Here is a 15,239-nt window from a genome sequence, read left to right as displayed (position 1 = left end):
TTCTCGCCGCACCCTGGCCTGCCAGGCTGCTGTTTATTTAGGGGTCTGGTAATGGATTTTGGGGGGAACTCAACAACATTTTTGGGGGGTTTTGTGTGAGGTCCCCTTAAAATCGATACCAGACATGAAGGACCTGGTATGGAATTTAGGGGAACCCAACATTTTGTTATTTACATTAAGCTGTCAGTCAGATTTCCCAGGCTGGACAGGGATGACGTATAGGTTGTTAGGAATGGCAATGGCTAAAAAAAAATGTTGGGAACAAAATGTTGTACAGTTATGGCATTGGTACCCTGGGACACCCCACAAGAGATGCCCTTGTTGTCTGGCACTAGCAACATCTGTGGCATGTATAAATAGGAACTTAGCATAAGGATAATAGGATCTCCTCATATTGGGCACAGTAGGTGTACAGACCCGGGAACTAAGCACAGGGATGGTGGGATCTCCTCATATTGGGCACAGTAGGTGTACAGACCAAGGACCTCAGCACAGGGTTGGTGGTAACCCTTTGTAAAAGAAACAGCCAGTGTGCAGACCCAGGAACTCAGTTCAGGGGCAGTGGGAACCCCTCATAATGAATACAGCAGGTCTGCAGACCTGGGAACTAAGCACAGCAATGGTCGGAGCCCCTAATAATGAACACATAAGGTGAAATCAGCACAGTGATGTTAAAAACTCCTCATAATGAACATAGCAGGTGTGCAGACCTGGGAAATTAGCACAGGGTTGGTGGAGACCCCTAATACTGGTGCTGGGGAAAGAGCTGGTTTTGGGTCCTTTGAAGACATGTGACAAGCATTGGTCAGTATTTGCAAAATAAGTCCAGCATTTAGGAAATGGTAAAAGTGTCTCTACTCGGACTGTTCCATGATAGATCTCCATTCAAACCCAATCTTCATTTCTATAATATGGTGTATATAATGTACTGCAATACATGGACTCATTTGCAACACTCAATAAGAATTTTGACACGTGACTTTCCACTGCAACACCTGTTTTCTCATATCTTTTCCTCTAGGCCAAGTTGGTAGAATTAACTCAAGGTATCCCGATAAGGCTAAAATTATCCTTATCACAGGCCTAGAGCTCTCCCCTGATTGGTTGATTCAGAGTATATAAGCTGGGCTGGTCTCACCAACATTCACATAACCAAGAAGAACAGAATGGCAATGATCTGGATCCTATCCTGCCTGGCCCTGCTCAGTGGAGCCTATGGTGAGTACACGTATTGTATGATTGTCAACTGGTAGGTCACAACCCAATAGTGGGTCACAATCCCGTGTTCAGTGGGTTGTCTTGTGCCTTCCACAGATGATACTCCATCCCAGCACAGCACCCCGAACTGGACCCCGGTTCTCGTAATGTAGGGAGATTGGGTGGATCTTAAACATTAATTTACTTTGTAGTGTTTATGTGTGTGAGAATGTCTGTGAGTGAGAGATGTTGTCTGTGGTTGTCATGTACAATATAATTGCATCTACCGCACGTTCTGGTGCGGGAGGTGCGTTGCGTTGCTATGCAATTGAATGGAACCCCAAATGCACCTCCCGCCACAGTTTGATCATCAGCACCGAAACGCGTGGTACCGCAATGCTCTTCATTCCAGTGTGGTGCAACTTGGATCATGACTTAATGACAAAGGACAAATATGAGTCCTGAGGTTACACTGGTTTAGATTGTATGTGACTGAATGTACGTAGACAAGATGCCGGCATAACATGTATATTATATTATATTATAGGGGAAAATATAAAATGTAATGTATTATAATGTTGTTTTCCTCAGGCTGCGGTGTTCCCGCCATCAGGCCCGTTGTCACCGGCTATGCCAGGATTGTGAATGGTGAGACTGCCGTCTCTGGATCTTGGCCCTGGCAGGTGTCTCTGCAGGTACAACCACAATGTCTTCTTCCTTGGTTCTCTTTTACAAAAGGTTATATTACAGAAACTAAGGAGAGTCACATAATGGTATTATTGCAGCATGCATTTCACCGTCATGTGACTTTCAGGTGTTTGCTGTTTGCCATCCAGCACTCGTCTGAAGGAAGCTTTGGGCCTTCCATTGTGAGACTGTACCTTTAAGACCTTGAAGAAGTGTACGTAAAGGCAATAGACTGAGTAGGGAATGGTTAGGCCCTTTATCAGGTTTATTGAGGTATGTGTTCCTGTCGGGGAGGATTTATCCCTGTATGTGTCCTTTTGACCATTGTCACTGAGACAGAAGATGAGGGGAAATCTAGAAATTTGGAATTGTCATCAAAGCAAGAAGTGAGGGGAAATTCCTCCAATGGGAACACATGTGACAGCTGTCTAAGGCAGGATTTCTCTTCTCTTTGGAGAGGTTTCCTCACATTTCCTGTTGCATCTCCAGGGAAGGGAGAGAAGGAAAATAGGACAAAGTTTAATGGGGAGATATCAGACTTATAGGTTGTTAGGAATGGCAATGGCTAAAATAAATGTTGGAAACAAAAAGTTATGAAACAGTCATGGCCTTGGGACCCTGGGACACCCCACAAGAGATAAGGGGGACATGCCCTTGTTGTCTGGCACTAGCAACACTCATGCAGAAATAGGAACTTAGCATAAAGATAATGGGAACTCTTCATAATGGACACAGCAGGTTTACAGACCCGGGAACTCAGCACTGGGTTGGTGGGAACCCCTCATAATGAATACAGCAGGTCTGCAGACCTGGGAACTAAGCACAGCGATGGTGGGAGCCCCTCATAATGAACACATAAGGTGTGTAGACCCGGGAAATCAGCACAGTGATGGGGAAAACTCCTCATAATGAACCCAGCAGGTGTGCAGACCTGGGAAGTGGGGACCCCTCATAATGGTTACATAGTTACATAGTATTTGAGGTTGAATTAAAGACACAGGTCCATCAAGTTCAACCTTATGTGTAAATGAGTGTGTAGTGTGTGCGTATGTGTGTGACACCAGGCAGCCAATAATACAAATATAGACATTAGAATGTATTATTTCACTGATGAAGTGAGCAGAATATTTTACTGACTCCATTCGCAGTATGTAAGTAGTTTTAATAGGACAAAGGTTAATGGTGAGAGACCAGGCAGGATTTAATGAGGAAATCACAGTTAGAGTTTATTATAGCCACATACTGTATATTCTTGATGATGGAGCTTGGAAAAAGACAAAAAATAGGAGGCAAAAAGCATGATTTAGTCTTTGGAAAATATTAAACATTTTACAGTGGGGCAATGCAGGATTGACGCTACAGTAAACATTACGCAATATGCAGTTGAGGGCCAGCTGCGTAATAAAATTATGTGTGCCATCTTTGCAGTTCTGGAGCACTGGAATAGAGCTTTAGAGGCAGCACAAGATGGTAATGCTGGCAGGCCAGCAGCAGTGGCAGGTAATGGAGCCAGGCCAGCCATGGTGTCAGGAGATGGTAATGCTGGCAAGCCAGCAGCAGTGGAGGGATATGGTAATAGAGCCAGGGTAGCCATGGGGGCAGGAGATGGTAATTCTGTAAGATATAATAATGTTTTTGGTGCCAGATTTAACTTTAAAAGTTGTTGAAGGTTTAGTCCTCATTGCTGACCCTAGTACTGGGTCATTTTGGTAAAAGTGAGCTGGTCAATTGTGTCAGGGAACATGGGATTTGCGTGCCTATCACAAACGTGACTGCTGCCTAGAATACCCATTCCGATTAAAAAAAATGTTGTCAGGGCAGGCCAGCAGCTTAATTGCATACTGTGGACAAGATGCAGCTTGGACATCCAAAAGCTCAAGGGGGTTCTCCATTCGAATGGAGCCTGCATAGACCCCGGACCCTATGTAATCTGAGATCATATGGTTTAGGCTCTGCCTGTGACTTCCAGAAGAAAGGCCTGGCCAATTTATTTTACAAAGAGACTTTAAAGCCTCCCTAGGAGAGCCACTCACCGCTCCTTCTTTTACTGACCTGAGGATCCAAGGCATGTTGGTCAAGAAAGGAAATCATGCCACCGGCATTTTTTCTGCCTCTGGGATATAAGGGTGAGGTCTCCCATTTTCCCTTCATGTCAGAGATTCATAAGGGTAGCCAGCCAGTAATGGCCCCTCTCCTTCATAGTATAATTCCTTGGGTCCTTGCACAGGCACTGCAACATGAAGAAGTCTTTTAACCACAAAGTTCCAATAGCAGAGGACCCCCAGGTGTTTTCAATGATCTCACCCCACCCACATGCATCTCCTGGGCTTTGGGAGAGTTGAAACATTCCCCTGGAAGCCTGCCCCATGTCCTTCTAACCACCGGCACCTGTAAGACTATATCTGACCATTCTGGTGATACTGCGCATGTGCATGGTTCTGTTTTCCGCATTTGCGAGGAAACACGCGCTAATGTGCACGCACTGTAATGTACGTGCTGACGCACACGAAATAGAAGAATATGGACACCGGCACTCCACGCACACGATATGACGCAATCTCCCTTGATAATTGGCTCTATTTAAACCTGCCTTTTCTGTGGATCATTGCTGAATGGTCAGTTTTTAGCCTGTTTGTGTTTCCTGTTACTCTGCCAGTTCCTGTTACCAGCTGCCATGACATGGATTGCCTTGACTACGCTTGATTCTGCCTGTCCCTGACCTCTGCCTGTTCTTGGATTATTCTTCTGTCTTCTGCTCCTGTACCTCGCTGCCCGATTGGTGTAACCCATTGGCCTGTCTGACTTCATCCTGCTTCCGCAGTGCTCCACGCTGACTTTCCGGCTGTATCCTGGTCTGATTCCTGCTTCCTTGGAAACCAGCTTCTGGACTTATCCGGGCACAGTGTCTCACATCCCGTGGCAACAATGCTGCTCTCTGTCCTCTCACTCGCTGTCTCCACTCTCAAAGGTGCGGGACAAGAGTTGCAAAGGAGACCTCCTCAAATATCCAGTCTTCTACCAGATACGTGATAGCACCCCAACCTTCTTCATGCTCCTCCTCTGCCTGCTGCTCTCTCCCAGGGATGGAGTCAGTTGTGAAAGGATACCGCAGGCCTTAGGACACCAGGAATTCCACCTCTTCTTCCCTCTTGGTAAACCACCCCCAATGTTGGAGGCATAAGGCCTGGTTTGAAGTGGGGGGGGGCACACACTTCTCGCCGCACCCTGGCCTGCCAGGCTGCTGTTTATTTAGGGGTCTGGTAATGGATTTTGGGGGGAACTCAACAACATTTTTGGGGGGTTTTGTGTGAGGTCCCCTTAAAATCGATACCAGACATGAAGGACCTGGTATGGAATTTAGGGGAACCCAACATTTTGTTATTTACATTAAGCTGTCAGTCAGATTTCCCAGGCTGGACAGGGATGACGTATAGGTTGTTAGGAATGGCAATGGCTAAAAAAAAATGTTGGGAACAAAATGTTGTACAGTTATGGCATTGGTACCCTGGGACACCCCACAAGAGATGCCCTTGTTGTCTGGCACTAGCAACATCTGTGGCATGTATAAATAGGAACTTAGCATAAGGATAATAGGATCTCCTCATATTGGGCACAGTAGGTGTACAGACCCGGGAACTAAGCACAGGGATGGTGGGATCTCCTCATATTGGGCACAGTAGGTGTACAGACCAAGGACCTCAGCACAGGGTTGGTGGTAACCCTTTGTAAAAGAAACAGCCAGTGTGCAGACCCAGGAACTCAGTTCAGGGGCAGTGGGAACCCCTCATAATGAATACAGCAGGTCTGCAGACCTGGGAACTAAGCACAGCAATGGTCGGAGCCCCTAATAATGAACACATAAGGTGAAATCAGCACAGTGATGTTAAAAACTCCTCATAATGAACATAGCAGGTGTGCAGACCTGGGAAATTAGCACAGGGTTGGTGGAGACCCCTAATACTGGTGCTGGGGAAAGAGCTGGTTTTGGGTCCTTTGAAGACATGTGACAAGCATTGGTCAGTATTTGCAAAATAAGTCCAGCATTTAGGAAATGGTAAAAGTGTCTCTACTCGGACTGTTCCATGATAGATCTCCATTCAAACCCAATCTTCATTTCTATAATATGGTGTATATAATGTACTGCAATACATGGACTCATTTGCAACACTCAATAAGAATTTTGACACGTGACTTTCCACTGCAACACCTGTTTTCTCATATCTTTTCCTCTAGGCCAAGTTGGTAGAATTAACTCAAGGTATCCCGATAAGGCTAAAATTATCCTTATCACAGGCCTAGAGCTCTCCCCTGATTGGTTGATTCAGAGTATATAAGCTGGGCTGGTCTCACCAACATTCACATAACCAAGAAGAACAGAATGGCAATGATCTGGATCCTATCCTGCCTGGCCCTGCTCAGTGGAGCCTATGGTGAGTACACGTATTGTATGATTGTCAACTGGTAGGTCACAACCCAATAGTGGGTCACAATCCCGTGTTCAGTGGGTTGTCTTGTGCCTTCCACAGATGATACTCCATCCCAGCACAGCACCCCGAACTGGACCCCGGTTCTCGTAATGTAGGGAGATTGGGTGGATCTTAAACATTAATTTACTTTGTAGTGTTTATGTGTGTGAGAATGTCTGTGAGTGAGAGATGTTGTCTGTGGTTGTCATGTACAATATAATTGCATCTACCGCACGTTCTGGTGCGGGAGGTGCGTTGCGTTGCTATGCAATTGAATGGAACCCCAAATGCACCTCCCGCCACAGTTTGATCATCAGCACCGAAACGCGTGGTACCGCAATGCTCTTCATTCCAGTGTGGTGCAACTTGGATCATGACTTAATGACAAAGGACAAATATGAGTCCTGAGGTTACACTGGTTTAGATTGTATGTGACTGAATGTACGTAGACAAGATGCCGGCATAACATGTATATTATATTATATTATAGGGGAAAATATAAAATGTAATGTATTATAATGTTGTTTTCCTCAGGCTGCGGTGTTCCCGCCATCAGGCCCGTTGTCACCGGCTATGCCAGGATTGTGAATGGTGAGACTGCCGTCTCTGGATCTTGGCCCTGGCAGGTGTCTCTGCAGGTACAACCACAATGTCTTCTTCCTTGTTTCTCTTTTCCAAAAGGTTATATTACAGAAACTAAGGAGAGTCACATAATGTTATTATTGCAGCATGCATTTCACAGTCATGTGACTTTCAGGTGTTTGCTGTTTGCCATCCAGCACTTGCCTGAAGGAAGCTTTGGCCTTCCATTAAGACACTGTACCTTTAATAACTTGAAGAAGTGTACATAAAGGCAATAGATTGAGTAGGGAAGTTGTATGTGTCCTTTTGACCATTGTCACTGAGACAGAAGATGAGGGGAAATCTAGAAATTTGGAATTGTCATCAAAGCAAGAAGTGAGGGGAAATTCCTCCAATGGGAACACATGTGACAGCTGTCTAAGACAGGATTTCTCTTCTCTTTGGAGAGGTTTCCTCACATTTCCTGTTGCATCTCCAGGGAAGGGAGAGAAGGAAAACCTCATCAGTAGGATACAGGGAGAAAAAAATGTGCAGGTGCAGTAAATCAAAGCTGCAATGCTTGTGTCTGAGCGAGGCCTTACTTCATAGGGAAGGTAACATTCTCAGTAGATAAAGCAATGACCTGATGACTCTTCTTCCACAGTACACCTCTGGATTCCACTTCTGTGGTGGCTCCCTGATCAACAGTCTCTGGGTTGTCACCGCTGCCCACTGTGGAGTCACGTGAGTGCTATATACTGCATGATAATATTCTACTATTAAGACTGAGTGTACAGTTGTGTTGTGTTTGGTGCATTGTCTCTCTCTAGAACTAGGAATCTCTAACAAGTCATGTTATTGCTTTCTTGAGTAATACAAAAAGTAACCCAAAATTGCAGCTGATTTCACCTGGAAGTGTGTGGAGAAAATTGGAAACCATGATCTGCTGTTTTATAGCCCAGACACAACCTACACATACCGTGTTTCCCCGAAAATAAGACCTACCCCAAAAATAAGACCTAGTGCTAACTTCAGGGATTTCTGTAATATAAGACCTACCCCAAAAATAAGACCTAGTTCGGCAGTAGGGGGCGCACATGTATTGCTGCATCCAAGCAGCCAGCAAGAGGTCTGAGTGTAAAAATCAATGACATGTGCAGCTTGTCTCCTGTCTGCATGTACGGTCTAATAAAATGTCACGATCGCAAAGCTCCCTCCCTCCCTCCGGCCCGTCTGCCCGCCGGTCCACCCGTCTGCATGTACGGTCTAAAAACAAGTAAAGTATGTAAAAAACTTTCTGGCCGCAGCTCCCTCCCCTCCCTCCGGCCCGTCTGCAAGCCGTTCCACCCGACTGCCTCCCGACTGCCTCGGCTTTTAGGATGCCTGGACGGCATCAGAGAGCTCCAGACAGCTGCAGCCAGGTACCGTACTGTGACACTGTGTGACAGTCACAGTACCATTCTTTCACTCCCCTTCTCCAGTACTGTATGATACAGTACATTACATGCCGGTATCTCTGCTCTGCGTGACAGTCACGGTCCTGATTTCTGTACATACCGTTTTTCCCCGAAAATAAGACCTAGTGTGTTTTTTTGGGGAAAAAAAAATATAAGACAGTGTCTTATTTTCGGGGAAACACGGTAGAGCCCGTTATCCAACTTTCCATCCAGAGCCGCCATTTATAGACCGGATACATCCTAAATATAGAGCCATTTATCTAACCGTGCATCCAGAGCCGCCATTTATAGACCGGATACATCCTAAATATAGAGCCATTTATCCAACTATCCATCCAGAGCCGCCATTTATAGACCGGATACATCCTAAATATAGAACCATTTATCCAACTGCCCATCCAGAGCCGCCATTTATAGATCGGATACATCCTAAATATAGAGCCATTTATCCAACTGTCCATCCAGAGCCGCCATTTATAGACCACATACATCCCAAATAGGACCATATATCCAACTGTCCATCCAGAGCCTCCAGTTTATAGATCAGATGCATTCTAAATAGAACAATTTATCCAAATGTCCATCCAGGGACTTTGGTTTATAAACCGGATACATCCTACATATAGAGCCATTTATCCAACTGTCCATCCAGTCTTGCCGGTTTATTGACCAGATACAACCTGCATACAGCTATTAGCTCTTACCAGTCCAGTATATGGAAGCCATGGCTTCCATGGAGTTGAGCTTTCTGAACACTGACAGAGGATAACCAGAGAGGTAACACTGGTGAAATTACAAAGATTAGCACCTGTAAGAAGGACACTCGACTGTAGTCAGGAAATGCAAGTAAAACACAGTTTATTAAGGGCAAACGCAAAAAGGCTCTTTCCATCAACAGGGTAGACCTCCCCTGTTACACAAGACAGCTTCCAGCAGCAACATAAATGATAGTCTTTTGCTCCCACAATGGCCAACATGTCATGCACTTCTCATTATAATCAGCTTTCTTCAGCATATACAGTCCTTAGTATTGCTCAGAAGCTTTCCTCAGCTCCAAGCCTCTCAGCAATTAGTACGCAGCCCCCGTCCTTCTCTATGGGGCTATGCAGCCATACATCCCCCTACGCTGGCCAGCACTGCACGTCCGTAGGGGTGCGGGTGAGCGTATTCATACGCCGCTGGAATGGATCCTGTATGCGCCCCCGGCCAGAAAACCCGCACCCCTTACGGACCTGCAGTTGAGGTGAGCGTAGGGGGGCGTACGGCCGCGTAGTCCCATGGAGAAGGACGGGGGCTGCGCACTAATCACGAGCAGCACCTGTCCTTCCCGGGAGCTGCTGGAGTACGGCCCTGCACGCAGCACGGAGCTGTACGTACGGGTCGATTTGTGTGTGAATGGGGCCTTAGCCCCTCCAACTGAGTGTTCCTGGGGACAATGTTGCCACATTACATTGTGGCATTGCCACACCCTTCTACACACCCTTCAGTGCAAGTCCAGCAATGTCACAGGTCAACATATATATAGTATATTCTAGTAAATTAATCTGCATTCAATGTATACATCGGAACATTTCTTGTAAGTTTACAGATTGAGAATTATATCTGATTTCTATAATATCAAAGCCACCTCATGTCATCTAAGGATCATTTTTCTCTTCCAACCAGAACTTCCCACCGTGTTATTCTGGGTGAACATGACCGCTCCTCCAACGCTGAGCCCATCCAGACCTTGTCTGTCGGCAGAGTAAGTTGTTTTTTAATATGAAGATAAAGAGCCATAAACAATAATTGATCTTTTCTGATTCTTTCCCATAAAACTAGACAGTTACTCATCTACTATTATGGATCAAATCAGATAAATCTACAGGGTCTCTGTGTGAAGAGTGCACGGCTTCACCTGGTTGGGTTTATAAACATCTCTATGAAGTTGATTCTATTATAACTTTTCCAGGTCTTCAGACACCCCCAGTACAACTCCGTATCCATCATCAATGACATCACCCTGATCAAGCTGGCCAGTCCCGCTACCTTCAACAACCGCGTGTCCCCAGTTTGCCTTGCTGCCGGCGTTGATGTCTTCAATGGAGGAGAAAGATGCGTCACCACCGGATGGGGATACACCAGCGCCGCAAGTAAGGAAATACTAATGGTTGTTGAACACAAGCAATCTACTCTGTGGCCAGAAGTTGGAAGGAGTAACCAATAAATATCCAACAAATATTTTTGTATAGTTATGTGCAGTTGGAATACAAATGCGCAGAATCGGAAATTGCACGAGGATGAAATATAAGAAGGAATGTAAAACCAACATGTAAAAGTCTAAGCACTACACTCCTAGTTCCTTTTATGTATAGATGCTCTGTAAATGCCTAGTGATCCTGACATTCTCCTACCGATTTAAGGGCCTCCTCTTGGGTTTTGACCGTGTCAAGCGGGGCACATCATGCCTGTATTCTAACATCAGACTTTGAGGTCACAATGAATAAATAAGGCCAGGGCATCGCAGAAGTTAGATGTGATTCTGATGGGGCCCAAAATCATATCACAATATCATATGTCTTCATTCTCCCTTTTCTCTCTTTCAGCACAAACCACCCCAGCTAGGCTCCAGCAGGCATCTCTTCCTCTCCTGACCGTCAGCGACTGCCAGAGATACTGGGGAAGCAATATCCAGCCCACCATGATCTGCGCCGGTGCCTCCGGTGTCTCCTCCTGCATGGTATGACATGCTTTGAACTTTTATTAGTCACAATTACTCAGTTGGGAAACCGGCATCCATATCTAGTTTCACCTTAGGATCTGACACAGGGCAATGTGCTAGAACGATGAGGGGGGTAGAGCGTAGCTTAAGCAGACCTCTGTTGATGTATATCCAGCACTTTTTCTTTTAGTTTTGGATAGTGTAGGGAAGGGTTGAAACCCATATCAGTTTATGTTTTGCTGTCTTTACCACGCTGGGGAGATTTCCTCTTCAATTCTCTTGGAGAAGAAATCTCTCGAAAATGATGGTAGTCACTGGAACATTTGGAAGATTTCCCCTCACCTCTTGCTATCAACTCTAAATGTAGTATTTTCCCGGACTTTATGTCTCAGTGGCAATGGTTGCCAGGACAATTATGTTCAATTGGGTTAATCTCCCCAGGGTAGACAAAGGCCACAATAAAATCATGGTAGAGGATCTAACCCTTCCCTACTAGACTTTAGCTTTTCATTTAGCTGATCCCCGGACATTCTCTGAGGAACTTCTGAAGTCTGTGAAGGGAGGGTCACACTGCTTTCCTCTTCCATTAGCAAAGCCCATATGCCTAGGTGTTTGTTGTATAATGGGTTCCACTCATCAGCAGGTTTAATCATTAATTCTGTGTCAGAGTAGACTGTGGAAATTTAGGGCGCACACCGCTCACCACTCAAATCAAATGTTCATTCTGCTGAATTGCAGAATTGCAGAAATGATGACTGTTCTTTTCTCCTCAGGGTGACTCTGGTGGACCCCTTGTGTGCCAGAGGAACGGAGCCTGGACCCTGGCCGGTATTGTGTCCTGGGGCAGCTCTTCTTGCTCTACCTCTACCCCTGCTGTCTACGCCCGTGTCACCGTTCTCAGGGCCTGGGTGGACCAGACTGTTGCAGCTAACTAAATACAGATCGATCTATTTCTGATACTCAATAAAATAAAGTTGTAACTATTATTTTGCTGTGGATTTGTTGGTTTAAATACAGTATGTCACAGAAGTGAGTACACCCCTCACATCTGCGTGAATATTGGATGATATGATGTCATGTGATGACGCAGAAGAAATGACACTTTGCTACAATGTAAAGTAGGGAGTGTACAGCTTGTATATCAGTGTACATTTGCTGCCCCTCAAAAAACCTTAACACACAGCCATTAATGTCTAAACCGCTGGCAACAAAAGTGAGTACACCCCTAAGTGAAAATGTCCAAATTGGGCCCAATTAGCCATTTTCCCTCCCCGGTGTCATGTGACTCGTTAGTGTTACAAGGTCTCAGGTGTGTTAAATTTGGTGTTATCGCTCTCACTCTCTCATACTGGTCACTGGAAGTTCAACATGGCACCTCATGGCAAAGAACTCTCTGAGGATCTGAAAAAAAGAATTGTTGCTCCACATAAAGATGGCCGAGGCTACAAGAAGATTGCCACGACCCTGAAACTGAGCTGCAGCATGGTGGCCAAGACCATACTGCGGTTTAACAGGACAGGTTCCACTCAGAACAGGACACCCCACAAGAGATAAGGGGCACATGCCCTTGCTGTCTGGCACTAGCAACACTCATGCAGAAATAGGAACATAGCATAAGGATAATGGCATTGGGAACTCTTCATAATGGACACAGCAGGTGTACAGACCTGGGAACTCAGCACAGGGTTGGTGGGAACCCCTCATAATGAATACAGCAGGTCTGCAGACCTGGGAACTCAGCACAGGGTTGGTGGGAACCCCTCATAATGAATACAGCAGGTCTGCAGACCTGGGAACTAAGCACAGGGTTGGTGGGAACCCCTCATAATGAATACAGCAGGTCTGCAGACCTGGGAACTCAGCACAGGGTTGGTGGGAACCCCTCATGATGAATACAGCAGGTCTGCAGACCTGGGAACTCAGCACTGGGTTGGTGGGAACCCCTCATAATGAATACAGCAGGTCTGCAGACCTGGGAACTCAGCACAGGGTTGGTGGGAACCCCTCATAATGAATACAGCAGGTCTGCAGACCTGGGAACTAAGCACAGTGATGGTGGAAGCTAGACATGTGCGATTCGTTTCGTTCCGAATCGAAATTCGGACGAATTTTCGGAAATTCGGACATTCGGATGTATCCGAATTCCGAATTACAGACATAACGAATGCAAACGAATCCGAATTTCCATTTCCGAAATTCGGTAGCGGTAGTCCGAACGTTCGTTTCATTTTCGTTTCTTATTCGTTTCTTATTCGTTTCGTATTCGTTTCGTTCGTTGGAGCAAAGTGACATTAGAGAAGGTGAAAAATATTTTTTCCCCCTCAAATGTCACGAACGAACGAAACGAATAAGAAACGAATAAGAACAGAAAACGAAACGAACTTTCGACCTAACGCTACCGAATTTCGTCCGAATCCGAATTCCGAATCCAAATTGACTTTCACACCCGAATCCTGAAAAACGAAATAACACAAATCCGAATTTAAAACGAAATGAAACTAAACAAATTTTTTGGCAGTGCACATGTCTAGTGGGAGCCCATAATAATGAACACATAAGGTGTGTAGACCCGGGAAATCAGCACTGTGATGGGGAAAACTCCTCATAAGGAAATCCAGCAGGTGTGCAGACCTGGGAAATCAGTGCAGGGTTGGTGGGGACCCCTCATAATGGTTACATAGTTACATAGTATTTGAGGTTGAATAAAAGACACAGGTCCATCGAGTTGAACCTTATGTGTAAATGAGTGTGTGGTGCGTGTGTATGTGTGTCCCTGTGTGGTCCTAGGCTTTAAGAGTACCTGTACCCCTGTATGTTACGGTCTCTGAAAAAGGTATCTAATTGGTTTTTGAATGATTCAATACTCTCTGCTGATACCACTGCTTGTGGCAGAGAGTTCCAAAACGTAACCGGTCTGACTGAGTAGAAGCCTCTACGCCCTTTGTTGTTAAATCTTTTCTCCACCAGTTTTAGGTGGTGGCCACTATTCCTTGTTAGGGAGTTTACAGTTGTTGCCATCCCCACTAAACATTTTCTACATTAAAATCATGTCCCCTCTTAGTCTCCTCACTTCCAGCTTGAACAAATTTAACCCCTTCATGACTGAGCTTGTTTTTAGTTTCTGTTCGTAAATGACTGACACACTTTTGACATTTTTGCTGTGTGATTCTTCCACGTCAGTAATATACTTTCTTACAAAGTGCACCCACACATATTATATATTGTTTTTTAGAGGACAGATAGGGCTATATATTTATATCACATATGTGTGTCTAACGCCTCACTTAGGACAAATAAAATATAAAAAAGAGGGAAAAAACTTTAAAAAAACACTTTTTTCCCAGTTTTGATTTGTAGTATTTTTTTTTACAAAACCAGCACAGCTAAAAAAAATGCAATAAATACCATTCATTTATTTGTCCCTTATTTTTTATTTTTTTACACTTCTTTTTTTTTTTTACACTTTTCACTATTTTGTTTTTTACACTTTTCACTTTTTTTAAACTTAAAATTTTTATTTTATTTATTTAATTATATCAAGCAGTCATTGTGAATTAATCTCACTATTACTGCTTGATATCCTCCCCTTCCCCCACACTGTGCCAATATTACCTGGCTTCTCCCCACTTCGTCCGTGTCCCGCAGCCTGCTCAGTCCGGGTAATGACGAGATGCCCCGCCTCCTGCAGAGCCCGCACTGTACTGAGAGCCGCGCATTCCTTGTGACAGTCGCTGCTTGAGTCAGTGAGAGGCAGCCCCGGAGCCTGCGTGCCGCTTCAATGATGGCCCAGCCTGCGCGGCATCGGAGGGGAGCCCGGGGAGGGGCAAATGCGGACCACCAAAATCTTCTCGCGGACCATCGGTTGGCCATCGCTGATCTATAAAGAGGAAAAATGATTGCTTTGTCTCTACAGTACATTCTATTTTTAATACAAGACAGTATTCTGCTCACTTTGTTTGCTGCAGCCTGGCACTGCAAGCTATTATTCAATCTGCGGTCTACTATGACCCCCAAATCTTTTTCCATTTCTGACTTCCCTAGTGGAGTTCTCATTAATGTGTATTCCGCTTGACTGTTTTTAACAACCAAAATGCATTACTTTACATTTATCAACATTGAACCTCATCTGCCACATAGTTGCCCCTCCCCCGATTATATCCAGGTTCTCCT

The 15,239-nt window shown here is 45.1% G+C and overlaps 1 protein-coding gene across 1 annotated transcript; it reads left to right on the top strand.

Annotated features, from left to right (window-relative positions):
• Positions 1-6,262: 6,262 nt before the first annotated feature.
• LOC108796300 (chymotrypsinogen A-like) lies at positions 6,263-12,006 on the top strand. Its single transcript, XM_018567760.1, has 7 exons — positions 6,263-6,314; positions 6,885-6,988; positions 7,576-7,655; positions 10,034-10,112; positions 10,320-10,500; positions 10,954-11,087; positions 11,843-12,006. Exons 1-7 carry the CDS (start codon positions 6,263-6,265, stop codon positions 12,002-12,004), a joined length of 792 nt encoding a protein of 263 aa, XP_018423262.1. The 3' UTR covers positions 12,005-12,006.
• The last annotated feature ends 3,233 nt before the right edge of the window (positions 12,007-15,239 follow it).

This window comes from Nanorana parkeri, unplaced genomic scaffold (genome assembly GCF_000935625.1).
Source record: "Nanorana parkeri isolate BGI_ZX_2015 unplaced genomic scaffold, ASM93562v1 scaffold1088, whole genome shotgun sequence".
Lineage (NCBI taxonomy): Eukaryota > Metazoa > Chordata > Amphibia > Anura > Dicroglossidae > Nanorana > Nanorana parkeri.
The sequence above is the reverse complement of the archived record's forward strand: the minus strand, read 5'-3'. Positions and strand labels throughout refer to the sequence as shown.